The 12,132-nt window shown below is 43.7% G+C and overlaps 1 protein-coding gene across 1 annotated transcript; it reads right to left on the bottom strand.

The window, feature by feature from the left end:
- Positions 1–1,810: 1,810 nt before the first annotated feature.
- On the bottom strand, positions 1,811–3,650 carry LOC122735758 (leiomodin-1-like). The gene has a single exon (XM_043977515.1). It carries the CDS (start codon positions 3,569–3,571, stop codon positions 1,811–1,813), a length of 1,761 nt encoding a protein of 586 aa, XP_043833450.1. The 5' UTR covers positions 3,572–3,650.
- Between the last annotated feature and the right edge of the window lie 8,482 nt (positions 3,651–12,132).

Below are 12,132 nucleotides of genomic sequence, written 5' to 3'. Positions count from 1 at the left end.
TTCCTACTTGCCTTTTAATATAACACTTCATGTAGCAGTCTTTGGAAGCCATTTCATGTAGAACTAAACAAATCCTCTTTTCATGTTAGATAATAAGCTGACACTTTTTCACCTAAACTTAATGTGTTTCTTTTTCATTCTTTTTGCTAGATAAGTGCTTTTTTATTGATAGCAATACTTCTTAGCATAGAGCAGAACTGACGACCTGGTAAAAGCAAAGAACTCAAGCTTCAAAAGGCCCCCTTTAATGCCATCAGTGCCTACTACATAGAGGACCTGCAGGTTTCTCAGAACTGACCCCCACTGTCTGCAGAAGTGCAAAATGCCCCCATTTTCCTTCAGGGCTAATGTGCTGATCAGTTCTGGGTGACCCGACTTATTTGGAACAATGGAGAATGAAATAAGTTAGTGAGAGGACAACATGACATAAATACACAGATTCCAGAAGGGGACATCGAAATCATCTGGACAATTCTGTTCCTACTTTGTTGAAATCAATATACAAATTTTAAAAAATATTCCTAGCTCAATTTCAGTTTCATATATAATCGATCTTCTTTGTGTTTGATGTGGGTTAAGTTAAAAAATTTCAAGGGGGTGAGGGAAACAGTCCTCTCTGAAGCTTGGAGCCTTTGTGCTAAGTAAGTGTGCTCAGGTCTATGCAGAGGTTCTGGAGCCTGGGATCTCAAATCTACCCTAAGATTAAAAGGGCAGAAGTATAGATATTTGGCATGGTGAGGAGAGTCACAGCCAATTTTTAGACAGGTCAGATCAGATAATTTAGACTTTCTTAATTATTGAACAACCCATGACCTGTGACCACTTCTTTATACCACCTCTAGGTGTAGATCCACTCACTTTTCTTTTTTTTTTTTTTTTTTTGGCAGCTAAAGGTTTGTATATATTATCAAAATCTTATGGAAAAACAGGTACACAGCTATTCCATACAGTAGCTGGTAGATGTGAGGGAAATGTCTGTTGGTACCTGATGTGACCAACTGTCATTCTTGGTGTGCCCCTCCCTCATTTTTGCCCAGCAGCCAGCCCCTTCCTCTTCCCCTCTATTACAAGAGTTAATACAGAACACTGCTATTCCCACCACTTCCTTTCCAATCAACCCAGGCACATTCCAGGAGCACTGGGGGCAGGATACTGCCCTCTTCCCATATCCAAGGATTTTGGGGGTGGCTCCTATCTCACCCTTATCTCTTTCTGAAAAAGAAATGCAATTCCTCCCAATTATGTGCAGCCCAAACAATTATGATTCCTTTTTGCCTTCTGTTCACCTCTACCCTTCCATACCAAGTCATCTCCTCTCTCCTGGCAGTACCACATTCAGAGACCCACCAACCCCATCAGCTGTGCCTCCTGGGCTCCTCGGAGAGCCGAATCCCAGCCACAGGAGCAGCAGGCATTGGGAGGAAAGGGAGAAGAGTGTCATGTGGTCCTTGCTGGGCATCTCTCTAGCCATAGGTCTTCCATGGCCAGCTGGGAGCATAGCACCCAGGAACAGTACCACCTTCTGAGTGGCACACTAGGTGGGCTCTTATAGTCCAGAACCCTTGATTCCAGGGAAAAGAAATCCTTGGAGAATCTCAAAGATAAGAAAAGAAAGGTGAGGTTAAAGGAGGTGTCTTTCCTCGAATATGGCCTGGACTCCAGGGTCCTTGGCCTCTCTCCTGGGACTCCCTTCACAGTGTAGGTCCCTCCACAGCGGGAAGCCGAGGTTGGGGAAGGTCTGCATCATTCTGGGAGGCTTGGTCTGAGCACAGTTATGGGATGGGCAGACATGGTCCCCAGGCCCCTCTTCCTACTGAAGCAGCTTGGGCACTTCCACCTTCTTGAGCTGCTTGAGGTTGCTGGAACGGATGGCAGCTAGCAGTTGGTCCCGGGAGTTCTTCTCTTGTGCTGGGAGGACCTTATCTCCCATCTCCCTTTGAGTGGCTGGAGAAAGGGAATTCCTCAGGTTCTCTGGCAAGAGGGGTGGAGCCAGGGGAGGTGGGGGTGGGGGTGGGGCAGCAGGAGTGCCTCCCTTTTGGGGGGAGTTCTTCGGGGAGGGCTTTGGAGAGGGCTGTGGTGATGGCTTTGGGGAGCCTTTGGGCAGGGCCCCAATCTTGGGGACTGTCAGCTGGTCCTTCTCCCCGCCCACACCCTGTGCCTGTTTCTGCTCCTGCAGCCTCTTCTGCCTCTGTTTGTCCATGTTGCGGCTGAGCAGATTGGTGACGGTCATCCGGGGGCCTGCCAGCTCAAAGTGATAGCCCAGCTTGAGCAGTGTGGTGTTCTCCTTCAGGAGCTTGGCGATCTCCATTTCGGTCTTGCCTCCACAGATATGTCTTTGATTATGGAAGCGAAGCTCCGTCAGGGTGTTGTTCTGGAGCAGAGCCCGGAAGATGGCGAGGATGCCTTTGCCAGTGATGTGGTTCGAGTCCAGGTTGACGCTGGTGATGGTCTTGTTGGCCTTGAGCATGATAGCGATGGCGAAAGCTACGTGGTCGTCTGCCCGGGTGTTGGCCAAGGCAAACACCTTGACCACAGTGTTGAATTCCAGTGCCTCGGTGAATTTGACCAAAATCTCATTTGTGATGCAGTCCGAGTTGTTGACATTTACCTCGGTCATCTCCGGGTCATTGTTCTTCACCCTTTCCAGAGGCTCATCAAATATGCTGGGGGCTGCTTCCTCTTCTGCTTTTGCTGGGGGCTCTGGGGCCTTGGCAGGGGTACTGGGGGTGGGCTTCTCAGGCTCTGGGGCCTTGGCAGGGTTACTGGGGGTGGGCTTCTCAGGCTCTGGGGCGTTAGTATTCTTGGCATCAGCGTTATCCTTGGGGTCCTTCTGAGTAGCGGGCTCCCCCTTCTTAACTTTCCCATCTTCCTTTTTGGCCTCCACTTTGCCACTCCCCGTCTTCACTTTCTCTTCCTCCTTTTTTTTATCCACTGTGTCACTCTTGTCCTCTCCCTTCTTCTCCTTCTCTTTGTTCACACTCCTGCTTTTTTCAATCCCCTTCTTTTCATCGTCTTTCTTTAATGCTGCTGTCTTTTCTTCTCTCCCATCCTTTCCTGTCTCTTTCTTGTCCACAGCAGCCTTGACCCTGCCCTTGTCTATCCCCCTCAGTACTTTGTCATCCTTCAGCCTCTCTTTACTTTTGCCATCTGCTTCATCTTTTTCTCTTTGTCGGCTTATCTTTGGACTGTCCTTCTTCTGTTCTTTTCCCAGCTCTGAGTCCCGTTTGGAGCTAAGGACTTTTTTACCAGCATCCCTGCCCCTCTCATCTCCATTCTTGGCATCTGTCTTGGTCTCCACTTGCCTGCTTTCATCCATTGACATCTCCCTCTGGATGAGTTTCTTGGTCTCTTTCTCACAAAAATTGAGCATGGCTTCACGGTTGTACAAGCCTGTGGACTGCTTGTCCGTCTGGTTCCTCTGCCGGAGCCCCACGGGAATACTCCCATCTGGATCCACCACATCCAGCTCCTTCTCCAACTCCTCCATCTCCTCCGGAGACAGCGTAGACAGCAAGCTGTCGATATCAGGATCTTCGCTCACCTGCCTGCGGTACTTGGCTACCTTGGACATCTTGAAGAGATGGGGCTCAGCTCAAAGCGCTGTGTGCGAGTGTATGGAGGAGGGCGGGGGGCTCTGGGCTGCTGGGTGAGCAGGTGGAGGGGCTCGGTTTGGAAGTTTGGAGGAGGGAGAATGGGCTTGATCCACTCACTTTTCAACATGGGGTCTGTGACCCAGAGTTGGATAAGAAGTGATAGAGAAGCCAGTTGGCACCTGTTTTTATGACTTGTTTACACAAGGGCACAAGGTCATTGTGCCCCTGGGTGGACCTTGTTTCTACCCTAAAGTACATCTTTGTCTCTTTCAGTCACTGAGTGCTGGAATGTTCCTCATGTGGCATGTTCCTGGCCAGACTGTTTCTCCCAGTTTCTTCAGACCCCTGTCATTTTGAGCCAATTTCAGTTAGAAAAATGATGCACTGGGGTTTTTTTCCCCTTGGATTTCCTCATCGGGACTTGGTCTAGTCTACTTTCTAGACCTTTGTAGATAAGATGTTAGAAGAGCTGGGCTATACTGCTTGCTGCTGCCGCCGTTTCTTCCCAACTTGGACAACAGAAGATGAGGAACCTACACTCAGCCTGTAGCTGAATAGAGCATACCTACAAACACAGGGGTCTCGGGGTGCCTTTCCCCAGGGGCTTACATTTTGGCAAAAATACGGGTTTTCCTCTGCCTGTCACCTAAGACATCTGGTATTGCTGGTAAAAGTTCTGGTTTTCCTCACAGAGGCTCACCTTAGTTACAATATTTTTCCTAGACTACTTTTTTTGTCTTATTATAGCAATATAAAAACCACTTTTATACAAAATGGTTTAACCATTTAAAGAAACTATCAAAATCATTCACTCAGTATTTTATTCTTTCTAAATGAACATCTGGGCAACTATCTTGTGTGCTTTTATCTGAAGCATTGGGGAAAGCTTTTGGTTACCTTTCAATGACACTCTCAAACCACTTTTTTGATTTAATACTACAGTAGATGCTTCCAAATACTAGCTCCTCTACTTTTGGGCTTTCACCATCTTTGTCTTCACCAAATTGGTTTATTTTTATCTCGAGTGCTTGAATGTGTCCCTTTTGTTTGAATCCTTGATTTTTTTTTAATCAGTGATGATTCTCACAAGCCTTACCTGAACCAGAAACTAAAGCTAGCCTCTTCCCTGGGGTGTGGGTCTCCATTTATGAAGATGGGCCTGGTTATAGTCTTCAAGTGAAGCTAACAACCTAGAACAAAGATATGGCTTCAAAAAGCTTAGACCGCACCCACCTCCTAGACCTTGAAACTGGCCAATGTGTTAGATTTGTACTATTGCTGGGGACAACTGACCCTGTCTCTAACATAACCCCTTGTCCTATGCCTGACTTGAAGCAGCTCAATTGTTACAAGGAGCACCATGTTTCAGTGATGCCTTGTATAGCTAAGGATGGCCTGTGTCTAGAACTCTACCTAGTTTCACAACTACACCAAAAGTGAATTAGCATCTCGGCTTTCCTACATCCCCTCCAACATACAATATTTTCCATTTTTCTTATATTGCAAGCAACTTTTCTAACCTCTGAGGTAATGAGTTAGTGTTTAGATGAATACAAACATGAACGAAATCCCCCTTTAATCCTCACTACTGGGTTTCATCAGATTATGTTAATATTCAAGACCATTGACCATGTAGCTGCTAGAAATACTTGCCCCCTGGCAGCTGGGGCCTAGTATAGAAACTTAGTTCTGTCCTGTCCTGTTTCTGTTCCTAAACCCCCATTAATGTCTTCTGATGGTCTGAATTCCCTTACATAATCTCTTATACTTCAGGAGGAAGGCTAGGATGTACTATTATGTCTATCTGATAGGCACACAGGTAGGGAGAATCCATAAATCCCTTGGACTATGATCTACAGAAGTCAGAATGTTCCAGATGAGTTCATGAAATTGCAATGGGTGGCCAATGAAATCAGTTCTGCTGTAACTATAATGAGGCATCAAAATAGTCTCTGGCTTGACTGACTTCTTCCATCTGCCCATTAGTCTACAGTAGGTGGTGAGTAGTCATGGAATTCCCTATTTTTCCTGTAACATTCAACATTGCCAGTGAGCCAAAAAAAGTTTCATGGCAAGCCCATAAAGGTCAATGACCCTTCTGTATATTTATTAATTATCATCATATGATTAGAGAGAAAGTAACTTAAGATATGGAGACCAAGGACCTTACTCTATAGGAGGTCTAAGGCTCTAGGAACCTTTCCTACTGTGGAAATTTATTTTGATTTGGGAACCATGCCTTTGGGCTGAGATTAAAAAACCTTAGGTCCTCGGGGTTTTTTTTTTCTGTGTAAGAGTGGCTAGGGCCCCTCCCCCTCCGTTTCAGCTGCAGGGAGGCCTATGAGCCGGGCTAAACTGCACAAAAACCCAAGCCATGGGTGTGGCACTGTGTGGCCCTGTTGGCAGTGGAAAGGCCCACAAAAACCCTCAGGGATGCTGGGGTTTGCTTTGCCCAGCTCCAGCTGCGGGCTCCCAAAGCACAGGGCTCAGCTGGCTCTGGGGGCAGAGAGCCCAGGTTTCACCTGAGAGAGCAGGTTAATAAAAAGGGGGCTGACAGATGGAGGGGGAGAGCTAGTGAGACAGTGAGAGGGGGATGCTGGAGGACTAGGAAGGCACGAGGAGGCTGGAAGATTAAGAAGACAGGAAGGGAGGATGGGCAAAGCAGGGATGTGGGAGCACTAGGAGAATGGAAGGAGAGGTCGGTGAGAGAGAAGAAACCCAGGGGTTCAGTGCTGCAGTACAGAGAGGAAAGTTAGACGGTAAAGGGGGGGGGGGTCGACAAAGTGAAAGCAGCTGAGCAGTGAAAGTAAAAGAGGGAGCTAGAGTGAAGGAGAAAAGAGTGAAAGTTGGAGAAAGCAAGAGCATACGTTAAGGCAAGAGGCAGCAATGGCCCTTATATTAAAAGCAGACAGGTTGTATAATTTGCATTTCTTGACCCTTATTGTTTACATTGATTTTTATAAATAAATTCTGCTTTGATTATTTGAGGCTTCTTAATCTTTTGCTTATTAATTTGGGATCAGGGGCAGTGTGGAGAAAATTTTAAAACAGCTCATATTAAATTAATAGCAGTCAGATAGCCAGACAGTCAAAAGTCCCAGATTAGTCCTCCAGTTATATTAGGCCCTGCAATTAGATTAGTTCCCCCAAATTAGGCAAGCAAGTTAAAAATATTTTTCCATTTGAATGGAGACTGAAGGGACTTTTGGCCCAATTACAATTTTTCTAAAGCTATAATTTTTCATATACTTATAACTTTTCTTATAAGCACAGTTATGTTTTCAGATTAGATATAGTTAAGTTAAAAAAATTTTTTTACACGATGAAAGAGTAAAATGCTTAGGAATTGAAGGATTAGTCTTTATCTAGAGACTGAGCAAAAGGTAGCTCTTGATGCTTAATCCAGATCTCTGTGTAATCAGTTTGGAGTTGTGAAATAGTCATGTTTCTAGTAGCTAGCATTATGTGATTGGGTCCCAGTAGGGGTTTTTCTGTTCTCTCTGTTCTATGATCACTCCCAGAATTTTGGAGTTTGGGAGGACTTCAATAGTCCTCTTGTTCAAACCATGCACAAAAGTCCCTCACGATAACATGATATCTTACCTGTCTGCTTGAATAAAAGCTTCCAGTAAAAAAAAAAAGTCACCATCTCTTGAGGCAATCTCTCTACTTCTGAGCAGCTCAGGCTTCATGTTAGGCAGAAATAAAGGAGCCTATCATGAAAAGTTCCAAGAGGCCATACTAGGATGTTTTTCTTAAATTCTGTCTTGATCATTAAATATTGCAAGATGGCTTTCATGTTCTGAGCCTTTTCTGATTGCACATACCCAGTTCCTTCATTGGATCCTCATGTGCCATGAGCTGGAGGCAAGAGTTTGCCTTCTTTTGCATGCTCTCTAGCTTCTTAGTATTTCTCCTAGAATTGAGCACAATATTCTAGATGAGGTTTGACAAAGGTAAAGTATTATTGGACTATCACTTCCATATTCATGGAAGCTATGATTTTCAAATTCCTCCCCTGAAAACAGCATGATCCATGGAATGTGCATCAAAGTTACATAGTAGAAAAAGTTGGCTTTGGAATTAGGAACACATTTTTAATTAGGCAATTAAAGTATGATTAACTAACTTGCTGTGTGGCCAGTCTACTTTTAGCATGAACATCATTGTGAGGCTTTATAGCATCTGAGCCTCTGTCACATTTCTCTATTACCGAGGCGCCCCGCCCCCCCCCTCCCCGTCTTATCAACTGACATGCTTCACCTGTATGAACTCACCTTTCACTATGCCTTGTTAGAACATGTACCCCAATTCTTAATACATAATATACCATAAGTGGGTACTTCAGGAAGCAGATTTTGAACCCAGTTCCTGCCTCTCAAGCTAGGGTTCCTTCACTATCTCCATCCACAACATGTTTGATGTTATGCCATACAATAGTATATGAACTTATTGAAAATAGGGACTCATTTTTAAGTGTTCACCCCTGACAGAGAGAGATGACACCTATAGGTGAATGAAGGCCAGCACAGGGAAGGTAGTTTTGGCCAACGCAGCCGAAGAATCTGAATCCATGAAGAATGGTAGAAGTAACTTGCTAAGATGAATGTGTACCACCGGCACCCCCCCCCCATCCTAAACTAACCTTTCGAACTTTGGTCCTTCCAAATCTACCAAATTACAAAGGATTCCTCACACAGCATGCTGCCCCTCTCCTTTTTTTTTTCTTTCTGATCTGCTCAGGAAGAGAAGAATGAATGGGAAAGCAATTAGCTAATGTTTTTTAACAGATGGTACATAGATCTATTCATGTAAAGGATGAATATGATTTAGCATCTCCCAACAGCACTTGGAAAGCAAACTTCCCTTGCCATCTCAGAACCATGGTACTTAAGGGTGCTGTTTTGGCCAGTTTGTGAGGTCATTATTTGGGGAAGCTTTATTGATCCTGCTCTTCCTCCTTGGTCCATTGTCCAGTCTACTTCAACTTTCCCAGGAAGATGGAGAAGTTATTCTCTCAACTATCAACTCAACCGTTGCTTTTTCTTCCTAATGAACTACCCATCCAGCTGTTTAGGCATTTGTCCGTAGTATTGGCAGGTCTGGGAAAATTATTTTGCTATTCACTTCTGTGAGAGGGTATTTGGGAAGAGAGCCTGGTACAGAGGTGGAAGGTAGTTAAAACTAGTTCTGGAGCTACAGCACCTGGGTTAAAATCTTGCCTTTACTCCTTACCATCTTACATGACTTTAGGTGGGTTACTTAACCACCCTGGGTTTCAAATTTCTCACTAAAAGATAAGTAGAATGCCTATGGGACCCCCTTCAGAAGCACCTGATTTTACAGTACATTAGGTGAAGATGTTAAAGAGGGAGGGACATATATCCATGGCCTTTTAGGCTGGAGATCCCACTTTTGGTTCTTTGCTAGTGCCCCTGGAAGCTCTTGTACTTGCATGTTTCTGCACATATGCTAAGTGCAGATGATTTCTAATTAAAGGTTTGTTGTACTATACCACAAGAGCAATGAACAAAATACTTAGACTTGACAGTGAAGCCCCACCTAAGACAAAGCATGTAACTTGAGGAAAAGATACAGAGGACTATGTCACTACCAGGTGTAAGGTTTGTACAGAATTGGGGACACAGAGTGCTAGTCCAACAGGCTGAAGAGCAGGAAGCTTTCTGGAGGAACCTTGTTAGCCCACTGCTAGAAGGATAGCCTCTTCCAAACTTGGTAGAGAGGCTTTTGTAAGTGAGCAGCATCCCTTAGAAAACAAGGGGCATCTCAAAGGCCAAGGAATATAGGGCTATATAGGAGGTGTTGGCAGGGCAAATTAGCTGCTATGGATTTCTCTTCTGGCATAGACATTCATGAATGGACCAGACCAATGTATCCCAAAGATTTCTAAGGAAGACCTTGGGGGCAGGAGGTGAGGAAGAGAAGGCTTCCCTCTCTGTGTGAAGAAGTTACCTTGTGGAATTAGGCCTGGTGTGATAAAATGAAGTGACATGGAGCCTTCATGGTGGATTCCAGGGTGGCTATAATGAATGCCCACTCACAATAGTTTGCATTGCCAAATACCATGAGGGAGGAATAACTGGTTTTGGTTTTTTGCTTTTTGGGTTTTTTTTTATGGGCTAACACTTACCACTCTGTCTTCAGAGACAGTAATACTTCATATTTGTTTCTAGAATTGCTTGCTTCCTTTTAATGGTCTTCAATGCTTTTGTGGGGAGGGGGGCAACAGGAAAGATTTGCCTGTTGTAATTGTTGTGAAGGTAGAAATCAAAGAACATTCTCTCAATGTTGGAAAATTCGAAGGGAAACCTTCAGGTATCCTATCAAAGATCTTAATTCTTCCTCATCCTTCTTTCTCTGTAAGCTGTGTTCTCCAACCTACTGATCTCTTCTAATCATCTTCTTGGTTGTTTTACCAATAATGTAATCTAATTTTTAGGGTCTGAAAATCTCTTCCTTCATCTCAGTGATGTGGGAAGCCTTAAACATGCCTAAATGTACTAGAGGTCAATCTTGACATTCTCTTGTGAGAAGCAGTTTGGGCTGTCTTAGGTTGGTCATGTCTCAGAATAGTTTGTATTGAGTCTTGCTTTTCCTGTGCCAGAGTCCATAGCCAATCTGATAGTGATTGAGGGCCACCCGGGCCACCTTTTAGTGGCTTGGCACATCAAGATGACAATTACTTTGTGGTTTTTGAAGAAAGATTTGGATCACAGGGCACCCCTACCATCCATGAATGTTATCCCAATATTCAGTAAGTTCAAAAAGGATGGGGCTCAATTGTGCTGGGAACTTCAATCTGTCAATAGTCTGCAAAAGTGATAACTAGTCACTAGAAGGTCATTGAAGCACATAATTACATTAGCTTGGGAGAGGGGAAAAGAATAGTTTGGGTCTTGCCTCACTTGGCTTATGTGATGTTTAAAATCTATATTGTGGTAGCCTTAAATTAGAAGCTTCAGCACCAGTCTTTGGGCATTAAACATTTATTAAAGCATACAGATATTTACAAGGAGTTCAGAAAGTTAAGAAAAAGAAGTCCTACCTAGCCTAGAGTTCCAGCCTGGTTGGGTTCTTCCTCAAGTCCTCCTCTACCAGCCTGCTTTAATCAGGAACTCTCAGCAAACTGATTGTGGAAGCTTTTTATAGGTCTGGAACAGAGGCGGTCCTTACACACTGCGTCAAGCTGATGGGTTGGCATCATCCAAATCCATTGGTTTTGAAGGTGTTCTCAAATTGAGTTCACAATCTAGCTTCTGAGAACAATACCTTCTTAAGGGCTAGCCAGGTGTGATTACAATCCAGTTAACTTGAAGTAGGCTAATCAGCAGTCAATCACTCTCACTTGATTCAGTCAGTCTAGATTAATCTCCAGGTGGGTCCTTGAGTATCTGCTAAATCCCATTATTTCATCACACTTAACAGCTTGGAACTCCAAGCACTAAAAAAAAAAAAAATTCTCTCTTTAGCCCTATAAACTATTCTATTTCTTTTATGCATTCCCCTCAATGGTAGAAATCTTGTTTCATGAATGTTTTCTGCTATTAAATCAGGATTTAAATGGATGTATATTTAGGGAGATGTTTCCCCTTATCTATTTTGCTATTCATCATTAGAGTTCTAGTGGTATTCATGAAGATTTTTTTCTAGCACATATTTGCCTACAGTGTTTTGAACTGAGGAGTGGAACAGATACTCATATGCTTTTTTTCTTTCTTGGAGGTAAAATTTTTCTCTTCATGTTGACCTGAGGACTATGGGTGAGAGGATTTGGAATTTGTTGGTCATGTCTTATAACTTAGCAAATTTTTGGGACTCAAGGGTGAAAATGAAGAACAGGACAAGAATGTGAGGTTGTAATGCATACCCCAGTTTTAATGGAGGCTCAGCAAGCATGACTCTCCTCCTGTGAAGGAGAGGCAATCACATGGGAGCCAAAGCCATAGAGTTACAGAAGCACAAGCCTCTCTAGGCCAGAAGCCTAGGCATAGTGTATGTTGGAACTAGATTTTCAGATGCCAATTTTCTAACCCCTTTCTTTGGAATCTGTGAGAGAAGATCTTCTTAAAAAGAAGAAAGACTGTTGGATTGTTAGAGCCAAGGACATATGGAAATTTGACCTCAAACAATGAATGTTTGTGGGGTTTTTTTTGGGGGGGGAACATGTAAGAAACCTGATGAATATAATAAATAGGTGAGGCCATTCTGCTTGAATGCACAGTTTACTCAACATCACAGAATTCATACTGGAGTGAAACTTTATGAATGTCTTAACTGAGGGGAAAGGATTTCTCCCAGAAGAAATGTTTCCCTCAATATTCAAATTAGAAAGCTGTGTGTTGGCTGAGTTGAAACATGCCATGCAAAGGAACTTCATTTCTCATTAGGAAGAGTAGCCTTACCTAGTTCATGCATGCAGAAAGGAATTCAATCCCAGTTTTGTCCCTTGATATTGATTTCAAATTCAAGAAAACCTTCTAGACCAGGGGTCTTAACCAGTTTTCCTCCTCTTTGTCAT

This window comes from Dromiciops gliroides, chromosome 1 (assembly GCF_019393635.1).
Source record: "Dromiciops gliroides isolate mDroGli1 chromosome 1, mDroGli1.pri, whole genome shotgun sequence".
NCBI lineage: Eukaryota > Metazoa > Chordata > Mammalia > Microbiotheria > Microbiotheriidae > Dromiciops > Dromiciops gliroides.
Note: the sequence above shows the minus strand (reverse complement) of the source record. Positions and strands in the feature narration are given on the sequence as shown.